This window comes from Ictidomys tridecemlineatus, chromosome 11, assembly GCF_052094955.1.
Source record: "Ictidomys tridecemlineatus isolate mIctTri1 chromosome 11, mIctTri1.hap1, whole genome shotgun sequence".
In the NCBI taxonomy this organism is placed as follows: Eukaryota; Metazoa; Chordata; class Mammalia; order Rodentia; family Sciuridae; genus Ictidomys; species Ictidomys tridecemlineatus.
Genome location: NC_135487.1, coordinates 100,566,132 through 100,579,205, shown reverse-complemented (window position 1 = coordinate 100,579,205; position 13,074 = coordinate 100,566,132). Strand labels below are relative to the sequence as shown.

At 38.4% G+C, this 13,074-nt stretch overlaps 1 protein-coding gene across 1 annotated transcript in view; it reads left to right on the top strand.

The window, feature by feature from the left end:
* The window catches only part of LOC144368627 (uncharacterized), a 30,496-nt gene extending 24,532 nt beyond the window's left edge, over positions 1 to 5,964 (top strand). The window contains exons 3-4 of the mRNA XM_078027798.1: positions 3,858 to 4,059; positions 5,900 to 5,964. Coding sequence (XP_077883924.1) covers positions 3,858 to 4,059; positions 5,900 to 5,945 — 248 coding nt within the window. The 3' untranslated portion in view covers positions 5,946 to 5,964. The remainder of the gene's footprint in view (positions 1 to 3,857; positions 4,060 to 5,899) is intronic.
* Positions 5,965 to 13,074: the final 7,110 nt, after the last annotated feature.

Here is a 13,074-nt window from a genome sequence, read left to right as displayed (position 1 = left end):
TGTCCAAAACTCTTGATCTACAATTACAGTTTCTGGTGACCTTAAAATGTACCATCTTGACATTTATTTAGAATTTATCTCCTTGACCTCTTTTGGCTCAGAGTCACAAGCATTGGTTGAGGACTTGTAAAGCAACTTGTTTCGACCTCTGTTCTATTATTTGCCAAATTATTTTAAATTGAGCCAGAAAATTTCTATGTATTTTATCAGTGCAATAACCAAACTTCTCAATTAACCCATTGGGTTATATTTCATCATTTCCCCACATTGTGTACATTAAGTTGTTTAGTATTTTATTGGCATATTCCTCTTTTTACTGGAGTTTGTACTTTTAAGTTCATCCGGAAAACATCAAATCAATAATACTTAATTAAAGATCTAAGTATAAGTGCTCTATATATTTTGCAATGTTTAATTAATCTCCCTCAATACAATAGTTCAATTCTGTTTTTAAAACGAGAATAGTAAGAGCTCTAAAAGTATCTTATGTTACTGTCATTTATTTTAAAAAAACCAATTAAAAAATTTTTAAAAAATCTTCTGTTTCAGTCAGTTATTATGAAGTAAAACTTTATTCCTATTTCCTCCTTGGTGTGCAATCATACTACTTACTGTTTATCATGTCCTGCATTTAATGCCAGTTAAATTGGTTATATATACTTTAATTGCATATAGTTCATGAATATTCTATAATTTTTCTACTGCTTAAGATCTGCCTACACTATATTTTTATTATCTCAGTACCCATTTTATTCAAGTTACTATGTCAAAAATGTCTTTTTAACCTTCATGAAGTGGCTTAAGCCCAGACTGTTTCTTTCTAGATATAATATGATTGCTGATATCATTAAATAATATACAAAGACACATTGTCAAGAAAAGACAAAAAAAAAAAAACAAACAAGAAAGGATACAGTCCACACTTAATTCTTTTCACATTACTATAAAAATTTGATTTGTCATAATGTTAGTTGATTATTTGAAACACTGAATCCAATCAATCTAGTCAGTTTACCAAGGAAAGAAGATAGTGTTAAACTAGGACTTTGGTAAGATTGGTATGCAGTACTAAAATAGATTAAATAGTTTGGTGCATGTTTTAATAAAAACAGTTCTGTGTACTTTCATAGATAATATGTATGTTCACACATAGCACAGTGTTTTGTTGACAAACTTTATTTTCACTTCTTCTAAAAACCATCATCATTGCATTCAGTGCAGTGTGAATATTATTTAGTATATGTCTATGAATCCTTCAAAGAAATATGAGAGATTATGAAACTGCCAGAAACCGAGTATAGGTAACTGATACTAAATCTTACAGACTCCTATATATCTCACCTTGTAAACATTAGAAATAATCAAAGTTTTAATCTAGCCGATAAACATATTTCACATAAACATATTTTATGGATTTTTTCATGGATGCATATAGGGATAGCAAACGTAGTTAATAACTGTAGAGAATCAAACGTGACTGCATGTGTGCTTGCAAACAAGACGCTTTTCAGTCTTTGGTTGAGCTTGCCAAGTAACTATTTTGGTTACCAGAAGTGTTCTGAAGTGTGACTGGAATTCTTCTCATATTAATGTGACTCCTGAACCATATAGTACCAGTGATTCATGGAAATCCATTGGGGTTTCCCCTCGAAGGTTCGTATACTGCTGACTAAGCCATTTGTCATAAATAACTCAAATGCAGGTCAGCATGAGCAAGGAAGAAGAAGAAGAAGAAGAAGAAGCCCCTTTATTGAATACAGCTGTCTTTTTATAGTATTATGAACAAAGAAGGCAGCAATCCAATAGCAATGACTCAGGTCTATAAACTTGCAAAATAGTGTATGTAGAAGTAACTTGCTGATCATATCTTAATCTACTCTTGGGCTGGAGCATTCTGAGCTCTGTTTCTTTTTAAGAACAGATGAACATTCTTGTTTGCAAATAATGCTCTTTTCTCAAAGTCCTCCTAGCCCACTTGGCAGAACATCCTGTTTGCAGGCAAGCTCCACCAAGGACTGCAAAGCATCTTCTTTGCAAGCACACATGCAGTCACCCTATCTAATTCTGTACATTCTTGGCAGAACATCCTATTTTCAGGCAAGCTCCACCAAAGACTACAAAACGTCGTGTTGGCAATCACGCATGCAGTCACGTCTGATTCTCTAAATCAACATTAAGCAATCTTAGTATAAAATCATCAATTTCTCTTGATTTTAATGTGAGGATTATGAAAAAAATAGTACTTTACAAGCAACTAGGTTTCCATTTTCATTGGATATAAAACAATTAAATAGTAATGCTTCTCCCAAATCTTAAAACTAAAGCCTTTTTTTTATGAAAGCAAATGCAGATACATAAAATGGTCTTAAAGCAACTTGAGTCTTTTGTATCTGCAGTTTTCACATCTGTGGCTTCAATCAACTGTAGATCATTTACTATGTATGTAGTCGGGCCTCTCATGGCTGCAGCTGAACTAAATATGTACAGGCTTAATTTTCATTCCATAAACAATACAGTATGCAAACTATTTAGATACTATTTGCATTGTATTAGGTTTATGCAGAATCTGTGGATGACTGAAAGTACCAGGAAGTGTGTGTGTATATTATATGGAAATACTATACCATGTAATGTAAGGGATTGGAGCATCAGTGCACTTTAGTACATGAAGAAAATGCCAGGAACCATTCTGTACACATTAAGGACAACCATATATAAATGAAGTTGTTTTGAATAACTATATACATAGATAAATTTGCTCATTTTAATATAATTAATCAAGATTTCACTTATATATGTTCCTTTTTTTGGCTATGTTCTATGTAATATCTTTTTTACAGATAATGGTTGAAAAATTAGGAAAGTGTAATAGAGATGTTTTGGTTACTACCTCATAGTTCACTTGGTGTTGGCAGATTGTAAGTAAAGGATAATGTGTAAACTAATATGATTTAAATTCTGTTTGTTCTTTCAAATGAGAAATAGAGTACAATTCCACTTTTAACAACAAAATGTATAAAACAGAATTTGACTTCAATTCAAATTTGAAAACCAATTATATAATATCATATAAAAATAATACTTGTATTTGTGTGTGTGTGTGTATGTATACATTCACACATATGTATAAAGATAGGTATACTGATTGACTGACTGATATAGGAAAGATATCACATTATTACTTGTAATTTAAGAGCTAATTTCCAACAATTTGCTATATTTTACCTGCTCTTATTAGTTTTACCAAGTCTTTAAAGCCTAAGTTGTTCTCTTCAGCTTTAAAGTAACAGTGACGCTAAACCTACCCATTTATTTGACAAGCATTTCTTTTTGGGAACTGTCCTATGCTGGGCTTCATGAGGGTAGAAATAATCAGCTTCACTAAAGGTTTAAACTTAGAATCTACATCTACACTCTTGTATGGATAAATTGAAGATGAAAGGCACATCTGGTTTATGCATGATTGGCTTAGCATATTGGGAGGGACTTCATACCAAGGAACCAGAAAAAAAGTGATATCTATTCACAATATGTAGGAAAGAATCCTAGAATGCACAAAATCTCTAGGATTCTGGAATGTCTCAGAAGCATTGACTTCCAATGTATATAAAAATTGATGCAATTTATAGAAAAGTTTGAGCCACTGTTGTGTTATCTGTGAGTGCTGTGGGCCATGCTTATATCAAACGGAACATTGGGAATCCATCATCCTCAGCTCATTTTCTAGACAGTGCATCTTCTTTTTTGTCCTGCCATGAAAGCAGCAGCACTCTGCCATTTCCTAGGTGGACCAGTTTCTTTCTCTTAGAAGGTAGTTCCCCTAACCTTCTGTGACCATTCCCTTAAACCTCTTTCAGGACCACCTGGAACTCTTGCATCCAGTCTGTCTTGGTTTAATCATACACTTCATCACATCAGGCTGAACAAAGAGAGACAGGAGGAAAAGGAGGAAGTGGAAGAAGCCCTGAAGGACTCATTGATGAGGGCCATAAGACATCCTCCAGTTACTATGAATTGCCTGATATCCACCAACCTCCCTGCTGCAGTGTTGACTGTTGGGTGAGTATGAAGTCTTTTCTCTGGATGCAGCTTTGGAGTAGTCCATTAAACGAGTATTATACTTGTATTGGTCATTATTTCTGGGCAGTTCAGTGAAAATTCAGGATGATGAACACAGGAATAACCAGAGTGCAGTGGTTGTGGAGACTGCAACAGCCCCACAAGCACCACTTATGCATGTGTGTAGCAGAGATCTGCATGGTCTCTTTCCTCCAAGCTGTAACAGTTGATCTCTCCTATAATGTTCTTGCTAATTTTTGACCCTGAACAATAAAGTAAGTCTACTTTGAGAATTGGTGAGTGTACAAATAGGTTAATACTCTTGATTGCATCATGGGAGCTATTGTTTGTATGGATCCTCATGAATGTGTTAGAATCATTCCAGAAGGCCTGGACTGTACCCTGACACACTCCACTCCCTTTAATAGAAATTATCCTGCTGTCTCAGTTGCACGAAAGATCTTTCCTCATTGGAAGGTCTGTGGAACCCACACATCATTTTAAGTCCCCGTACATAATCTCAAATCTACCAAGAAGCACCAGCTTCTGGAGTAAGGTCTGAGTCTTCAAGAGAGTTTTCTAGAGGCCAGTCTTCAAGTTTGTGTTCTTGATCACTGGGATAATGAATAGATTTAACCGATCACAAGATTTAGAAAATAGAATATGATGCTATTAATTGACCAAATAAAAGATATCTGACCAGTGACTAAGGAAAGGGACACCTTTCCATTCTCAGAAGATACAACCCAGGAGTTCCTTGAGTGTCCTCCTCAGAGTTTCCTTTCATCACATAAAGAATGCACTCACCCTGTGAATAAATTGGTACAAGGTTGGTAATAAGGCAGTAGAATAAGCTTTTGTTGGGATTGTTTCTGTCTGAATATATTTGCAGAAACTCAAGGCAATCTGATGCAAAAGAGACAGTGGACTCCAAGTAAATATGAAAATCATGGATAATGAATGTAATGGTGACATCTTGAGATCGCAGGTCCCAAGCAAGAGCAAAAGCACGGAATGTACTCATTTCATCCATTCTGATAACCAGGAGGGGGATCCATTGTTTTCCCCTGGTGGTTCTTTTCTTGGTTTCTATCTTCCTTTAGTTTTTATGTGTAGTAACCTAGAGACAGTCTTTCCCATGTGTTAAACTTAACGTCAGATTTCCTTCATTCACAATGAACCACTGTGCACTCTTGTTCAAGGTAGTTAGGAGGAAACACACATCAATTTTGTGGGTTTGGCTTTGTTGAATTCCATAGCAAGAAATGTGACCAAACCAAACCAAAATCATATTAATTCCAAAGATTAAAGAACAAGGCCTGAATGCCCAACATCTTTTGGAATCAATAATGCCTCAGGAACTTTGATTTACCAGAACCATTCAAGGAACATGGACCAAAAGACACTGGGGTTGTACCATCTGTTATGGCTGTCATTTGGTATGACATGCCTAAACCACACAGGGAAAGATGAGTCTCCTTCCTCATCAGCAATGTTACCTAACCAGTGAACTGAGCACATGAAGCCCTCTGTCACAGTCCACCCTCCTTCTTAAACTCCCAGGAAAGTCACACTCTATAATCAAAGGGGTTTGATTTGTTCCTCCACTTTGGAGGGATAACCACTCTGCCTTCTGAAGATTTTCTTCAAAGGTTTTAATCAAGACCAGGTGAGTAGTTGTGAAGTCCAGTCTTTCATATTTTAGCATTCTGCTCTCCTTACATACAGGTCTCAGCATGGAGCTGCAAGTGGAGGAGGACATGCATGAAGTGCTGATGGACTCATTGAATGAGGCATTTTTGGCTCATTCCAGCTCTCATGACTTGTCTCACCTCCGCAGGCCTCCCAAGACTCCAGCCTCCCTCTCTGAGGAATATGTGGTTTAATCTACTCTGGATGTGGCCAGTGAGTACACAGTATACAAGAAAAAGGCAGTGGACTGGGGCTGTAGCTCAGTGACAGAGTGCTTGCTTGGCATGTATAAGGCACTGGGTTCAGTCCTTAACATTGCTTAAAAAAAGTAAACAAAGGCATAAAAATAAATAAATAAATAAATAAATAAACAAATAAATAAATAAATAAAGCTATCTGTCTACAACTGTTAAAAAAAATTAAAAAGAAAAAGGTGGCTCCTGGTGGCTTCCCAGATAGGTTCCCTATTATTTAACTTCAGCCCTGTAGGTGGGTAGAGATATCTCCCTGCAGGCAGGTCCCATGGTTACTCATTGGTTTGAGTCAAACACTAGGACCAGGTCTAAAGCAGAGGCATTGGATGGGTCAGGTAGCTTGCACTCTTCCTACTTTTAGCCCCACCTGTCCCACCTGGCACTCACTGGCAAATGCAAGTTATGGAACATTGTGGGCAGGGGTGAGGAGAGTGAATGTACCCAAAGAAACGGACAGTTCTTCAACATGCAGATGCCTCATCATCTATCGAGAAAATTCTTTTGCAATGAGTCCTCTTATCTCTCCTCTACTTGTCTTGTTAGATGACGATTCTCCACAGTGTTTTTTGAGCATTTGTGGCTATCCAAGAAGGACAACAAAATTGATTATATTTTTTGAGATGGTACCATGTTTGCTTGGCTCTAAGCTCCTGTCCCAAATTCTCATTGCCCATGTATGGCATTTTCCCTGAAAGGAAGGCTTCACCCTGTCACCTGCAAAATCTCTGAGTGGCCAAGCATCCTGTGTCCGTGGAGCATCAAAATTTTTTTCCCTTGTGTGACTGTATATTCCATCTAAATCTACTTTCAGTGTCTTTTCTAATCTGAACCAACATCAAGCAAAGTGTCTGCTGAGGCAAGTTACCCATGTGTTTTAGAAGGCAGCTAGGCACTTTTACCAGGATCTATGGGGGGAAAAAGTGCATGCTTGACTTTTTGCCAGAGTTCAGACAGTGGATCTGGGTCAATAATTTTTCAGGACTGCCTACTCATTTGGTCCCCAAACAAGCCCAGTTTTTCTCATAAGTGCAAGGGTATGTAGGTACTTTTAGGTTCTCCTTCAGTAATCTTCTTAGGATATCCCAGTGTACCCAGAGAACATTTATATGCTTGTGTTTGCAATGTGTAAAGCAGGAGTGGTGTAATGTGACTGGTCTACTCTTGTTTTATTGGCAGAAAACAAACAGGATAGTAAGGATGAAGGACAAGAGCCGAATGCCCCCAGGTAATTCTGATCATCCAGGAGTGCTAAGCTAACTAATGTGATATGTTGACTGTATATCATCTTCCCTCTAGATCCAGGGAAAAAATTGGTCTGCTGTATTTATGTACCGATAGAACATAATTTCAAAGTGTGTTTTCAAAGGACTTTGCTTTCTTTCTTCAATATTCCTGTATTAAATTCCAAAACTTATTAGATTCTTAACTTACTAAAAGAGAGGTCAAGTACACTGTAAATGCTCATGGACTTTTGGCATTAAATGAGTCAGAATTGTACTGAAGGATTCCCCATGATACCTTCAGAAACACCTCCCTCAAATCCTTATCGCTTATCAATACAGTATGCATTCTGATGTGTTTCCTTGTCCCTGCATCAGGAAATTGTTTGTTCTAAGTCATGCTCAGGCTTGAGAGCTGGCACCCCGTTACCCAGCAATCACTGGAAGGGAGAGATGCCTCCTCCTCAGTCAGCATCTCAAGGACTTCCTCACCAAGAAAGACTCTGACAGTCACCTGGAGCAGGTCCTCTGAGAGCAAGTGGCTGATGGGAGTAGGCTGGCACTGCACTTTGTCTCTAAGCTCAACCCAGGTGGAAGGACAAAGAGATGCATGGCCACTTCCATGACAGAGATACACACAAACTGCTGATTTTTACCATTTCCATTCACCCAAATAACAATGCCATTGCCCACATAAGTTTGTATGTTTTCCTTTTGGTAATTGTAGAGTTACTCCGAATGAATCAGTCTCAGGATTTCCTGTACCCAGGTCCCATCCACCTTCACATGTATTGTCTAAAGGCAGGGTTAAATTCAGACCTCCTCTCACATACTTCATAAATCATATAAAATAAAATCGTGGCATTTGCAGGTAAATGGATGGAGTTAGAAAGATAATGCTAAGTGAAGTTAGCCAAATGCCTAATGTTTTCTTTGATATAAGGAGGCTGACTCATAGTGGGATAGGGGGAGGGAACATGGGAGGAATAAACGAACTCTAGATAGGGCAGAGGGGTGGGAGGGGAAGGGAGGGGGCATGGGGTAATTAATGATGGTTGAATGTGATGATCATTACTTTCAAAGTACAGGTATGAAGACACAAATTGGTGTGAATATACTATGTATTCAACCAGAGATATGAAAAATTGTGCTCTATATATGTAATAAGAATTATAATACATTCTGCTGACATATATAAATAAATTTTTTTAAAAAAGAATAAAAAAATAAAAAGAAAAGAAAAAAGAGTCAGGCCTAAGGAAACTTTTCAGATATCCATTGTGAGCCAACAGGTGATTTATCCTTTCTGGTTTATGTGTTGTCTTCTCAAAAATAGTATTTAAAATGCATATCTATAGCATTCAAACAGGGAATGTTTATGAGTGTACATTCCAAAGAATAAAGGCACTCCCAGGGTTTGGTTTAGAGAGTTGAATAGTAGAATCTGGGGCTAGGATGTAAGTTACACTGGAATACTTAAGAGGTGACATGGAGAGACTTTTCCCTGGTTCAGTGATAGAAGCAGGGATTGAGCGTCCTGTGAAGTTCCCAGATGTATGGAGTGTCATGGGACAGGGTTGTCTTTCTTCCCTGAAGAGGAATGAGTAGGTTTTCTATAAAGTCATATTGGGGGGTAAATCACTGAGCCTGGGAAGCAGCCCTGTGGCAGGAGGTAGGTACAGCTGGAGTTTCCCAGTGTTCACCGGTTGTCTCCAGTTTCTATTGATGTGGGGAGAAAAAAAAACATTGTTCCCTTTGCCCAGGTAAACAAATAGCATGCTGCTGCTAAGAAGGTTCATTTAATGGGGGCCACTTTGATTCATGGATACCTGGGCAGGCTATTTGTTTAAAGAAATGCATGAACCCTTTCTAAATTCATACTGAGAATCTCTATGTGCCATGATAGGCCACTGTGTTTTTAACAGATGAGGAAGAACTGCCTAATATCTAAAGGGGCTTTTATAAATTTGGTTGTAGAAAATAGTGAAGAGCATCATGATGAAGAAAAGGCATCACTCAAATCAGTGGCCCCCAGGGAATCTTCAGGGGAGGGTAATTATCTGACAAAAAGAAGCACACAAACAGGCCACAACAGCTGCAAGGGTAAAAACCATCTGCTGGTGTCACTGGTTTACTTTGCTTAAACCCATGTCTGTATTGCCTGTTTTCTGTTGGACATTTTTATTATTTGTCTAAGGAGTCTTAAGGGCTTTTTCCCTTAAAAAAGTGACTTGTTCCTTTGTAAGCACTAAAATGAGAATGGCATGAATAACTTCTCTCTGCAGTGTTATACCAAGATCATGGACAGTTCCGTTATAGCAAAAACAGCAGCTACACAAACAACAACAACATATCATATGATGTGAAAATATTGACAGGAAGACTCCTAGAAGGCACAGTTCTCTGGAACTTTCCAAATGCAGGAGGCTGTATTCACTGGATAGGTGAGTGTATGGTTATGCTTAAGTTTGATCCACTCCTATAGTTTTCACTCTGGCCTCTTTTCTGTACCCAAAGCTGTTGTCCTGCTCTTCTCTGTAAGCACCACACTGAAGCAGAGCCAATTTGGTGTTCAAATATTATGAAAATTATCTGTTAAACACATGGTGCTGTCCCTGAAATCACACACTTTGTAGGCTGTTTTGCCTTCTCTTCCCAGCTCCCTCAGCTCCACTGCATCTTTCTTCTGGGAAGCATGGTCTTCATAAATCATTGGCACATGGAAGGTTTTCTAGGACCTATCTATTAGAACAAGAGTAGTTCAACGTGTAAGCCTTTTTTTCAGTCAACCTTTAACTTTTATACAAAATAAAAATTTAAATCCGACAAGAACCCCGATTACAAACCCTAAAGTGCAATGTGAATTATAGGTGGGAAACAAACTGTTCTGAGGACAGTTTTCTCTTGGTCACATAATGCAGAGTCATGTGGAGGACTCTGTATGTGGTATTCATAGTGGAGTTGAAGGGGACAGTAACTGGAAGGGTAGTCACAGGTTTCTTAAAGGCATAGCAGGAGTGCTGAGTGCAGTGAAGTTGTTGATTCAACCCAAGATGATGGAAGCCTTTAACAAAGTTCTCTGTTTTCTTTATGGTATTATAAGAGTGAGTCTGTTAATGGAGAACTGAGTAGCCTTGGGCACTTCTAGCTCTTAAAATAATCATATATTCCCTTGTTAAAGGCTAAACTCAGGATGAGACCCAAATATCATTTCTGTACTGTTAGCCTGGGCTCATGGACAGGTATGCCATAGCAAGAAAAGTAGGTAGAATAAAGATGATATCAAGTCATAATATGGATGTGCAAAGAAGGCAAAATGTCTCTGAGACTCTTCAATTCAGGAGACTATTGATCAGACAATTATGTCTAAAATTCACCATGTTTTATGCACAAGGTCGACTCCTGTTCTGCTTCTCATTGTGTGATCCTTCTGTGGCTGTACCTTGTAGGTGGAGTTGAGACTCCTTCCTCATCAGCTTGTTATCTGGCCAGTACACTGGGCACTGGTGGCCCTTGGTCTCTCTCTCATACCGTGGCACCTAAACTATGTCCATGAGATGAAAATAGTTTTCTGGATCATTTTTGAAGGGAGGCACCTGTTTGGGTCTCCACCCTTCAGCTTTGAATCAGGACCAGCTGGGAGGCTGTAACTTCTAAACCACTGTGATTTCATTTTTTATTCTTCCCTGCCTCAGCTGTCTCGGCAGTCTCAACAGTGAACTGCAGGAAGAGGAAGAGAATGACCTCCTGCTGGATGAAAAGTATTTTCTACCCTCTGGTCATCCTGATTCATCTGACACAAGAACTCAGGAGCTCTGTGTTCCCATCAGATGAGCCTAAAGTCAGCTGAGCTATGGATGGAGCCAGTGAGTATTCCTATCATAATTTAGATGAATTCAATTTCTCTCCCTGGTAAAACCCAAATTCTCTGCACGTAACTCCACTGTCTAGGCTGAGACATATGCATACAGAGCCAGGCAACCCATTTTGTTTCAGAGTAGGTGCAGAGGTCAGGTGGATCTGAGGCTTTGTTATTTTCCTTGCCTGATTAGGTTTTTGTTTTTGTTTTTGTTTTTGTCCTGGTCTGTAGTCATTCCAGCTATAGATTTGCAGGTAGACTGGAGTCAGGAGGAGGGGATTATAAGCACCTCACAGACATTACTACAGCCTGTTCCAACAGGGATTGGTCAGACCTCAGTCTTTTTTTTGTTTGTTTAATATTTATTTTTTAGTTGTAGTTAGAATACCTTTATTTATATATAGTGCTGATGATTGAACCAAGCCCTTGCACATGCTAGGTGAGCACTTTTACTGGTGATCCACAACCCCAAGCCCCAGACCTCAGTCTTTAAAGGGGTCATGTCATTCCTTCTGCATTGTCCTTGCAAATTGCATTTGTTGACCAATACTTTCCTCTCTTCTTTGCATGTGACAGAAGATTTATAAAATCATTGTGAAATCACTTATAATTCTTGAGTCCTGACTTAGTTTCTCGACTTCCTCTGAGATGGTTTTCCTTCAGTTAATCATTCCCATTTGTATTTCTCTGGAGATTGCTGCAGTTTTCAACTTTAAGGAGCACAAGTGTTTTTTTTTCCTCCAGAGATTATATGTTGAATCATATGTTCAGTCTGAGAGTTATATTCTCATGTAAATTGTCAATGGTCAGTGTACATGATGGGGAACTGACTCAGTTATTCAGACAGCACAGAGCATTTTTTCTTCCTAATTTCCAGAAATGTCACTCTTATTGAACAAGAGCCCTGTGAGCCCTTCATAGAGTATGTAGAGAAAAAAAATGAATTCTTCTTTCCTCTCACTCAAAGTGGAGTTTAACTTTTCCTCAGATAAACCTTTGAAATTCTTGGGAGTCTTTACTCATTGGTCAATTTGTAGGAAAAGCAGAAGTCTGTGATGTTTCACTATATCAGAATGTTTTATAGAAAAATTAACTGAGAAAACTTATTTTCCAACCCTTGCTTCAGTAAGTGCCTTCATGGTGTGACCATCTTCTTTCTTTTTCCCATTTCCATTGAAGTGCAGTGATGCAAAGATTTATTCTCAGTGTCATAGCATTTCAGAAACAGAAATAAAATGCATGTTGTAAACTGTGGTACTGCCAAGTAAGCTGTGTGTACAGTCTACTCCATTAAATCCTCAAGAGAAATTATCCAATAGTTGCTGGCGTTTCTACCATAGTGCTGAGGACACTTGAGACTCAGCAAGGTCACCTAACCTGCCCAGAAATCTCCACTAGACTCTGGTGGAAACATAGGGCCCATGTCTGTCTAATTCCTCAGCTAACGTGTTTCTACTGCTGTGCAGCCTGATCTTTCAAGGACTGGGCTGGGTTAGGTATATACATTCCTGATTCTTTTTGTTCTAAATGTTTTTGAGATTATTTCAAACAGTAACAGAAATATTGCTTCTCTGGAACAAAGAGCTTGTAAGGCCTCTGGCATGGGTTGTTGATGTATTAACCAATCAGTGTACTTTGTCCATGGGAAGAACCAGTGCCTCATCCATTCCCTCCAAATGGAGCTGGAAACATTCACCTTTATACATGAGTCTGAGATGAAGAAAAGGAGCATCCTAATTGTACAAATATTCATCCTGTATAGATTCACTAACCCTAATGTGAATACTGTGAGCAGGACACAGCCATGACTCTTTTCTCTCACTCTTCTCAGACCTGTGTATACAGAAAGTCCTGCAGAAACAGCATGAGTATAACTAAGCTACAACTTAATATTTTGTTGAGGACTTTCCCACCTTGCCAAGTAATACCATGTAACAATATTTTAGAGTTTGACATATGGTTCCAATATCCCCTACAATGGCAGAGGATC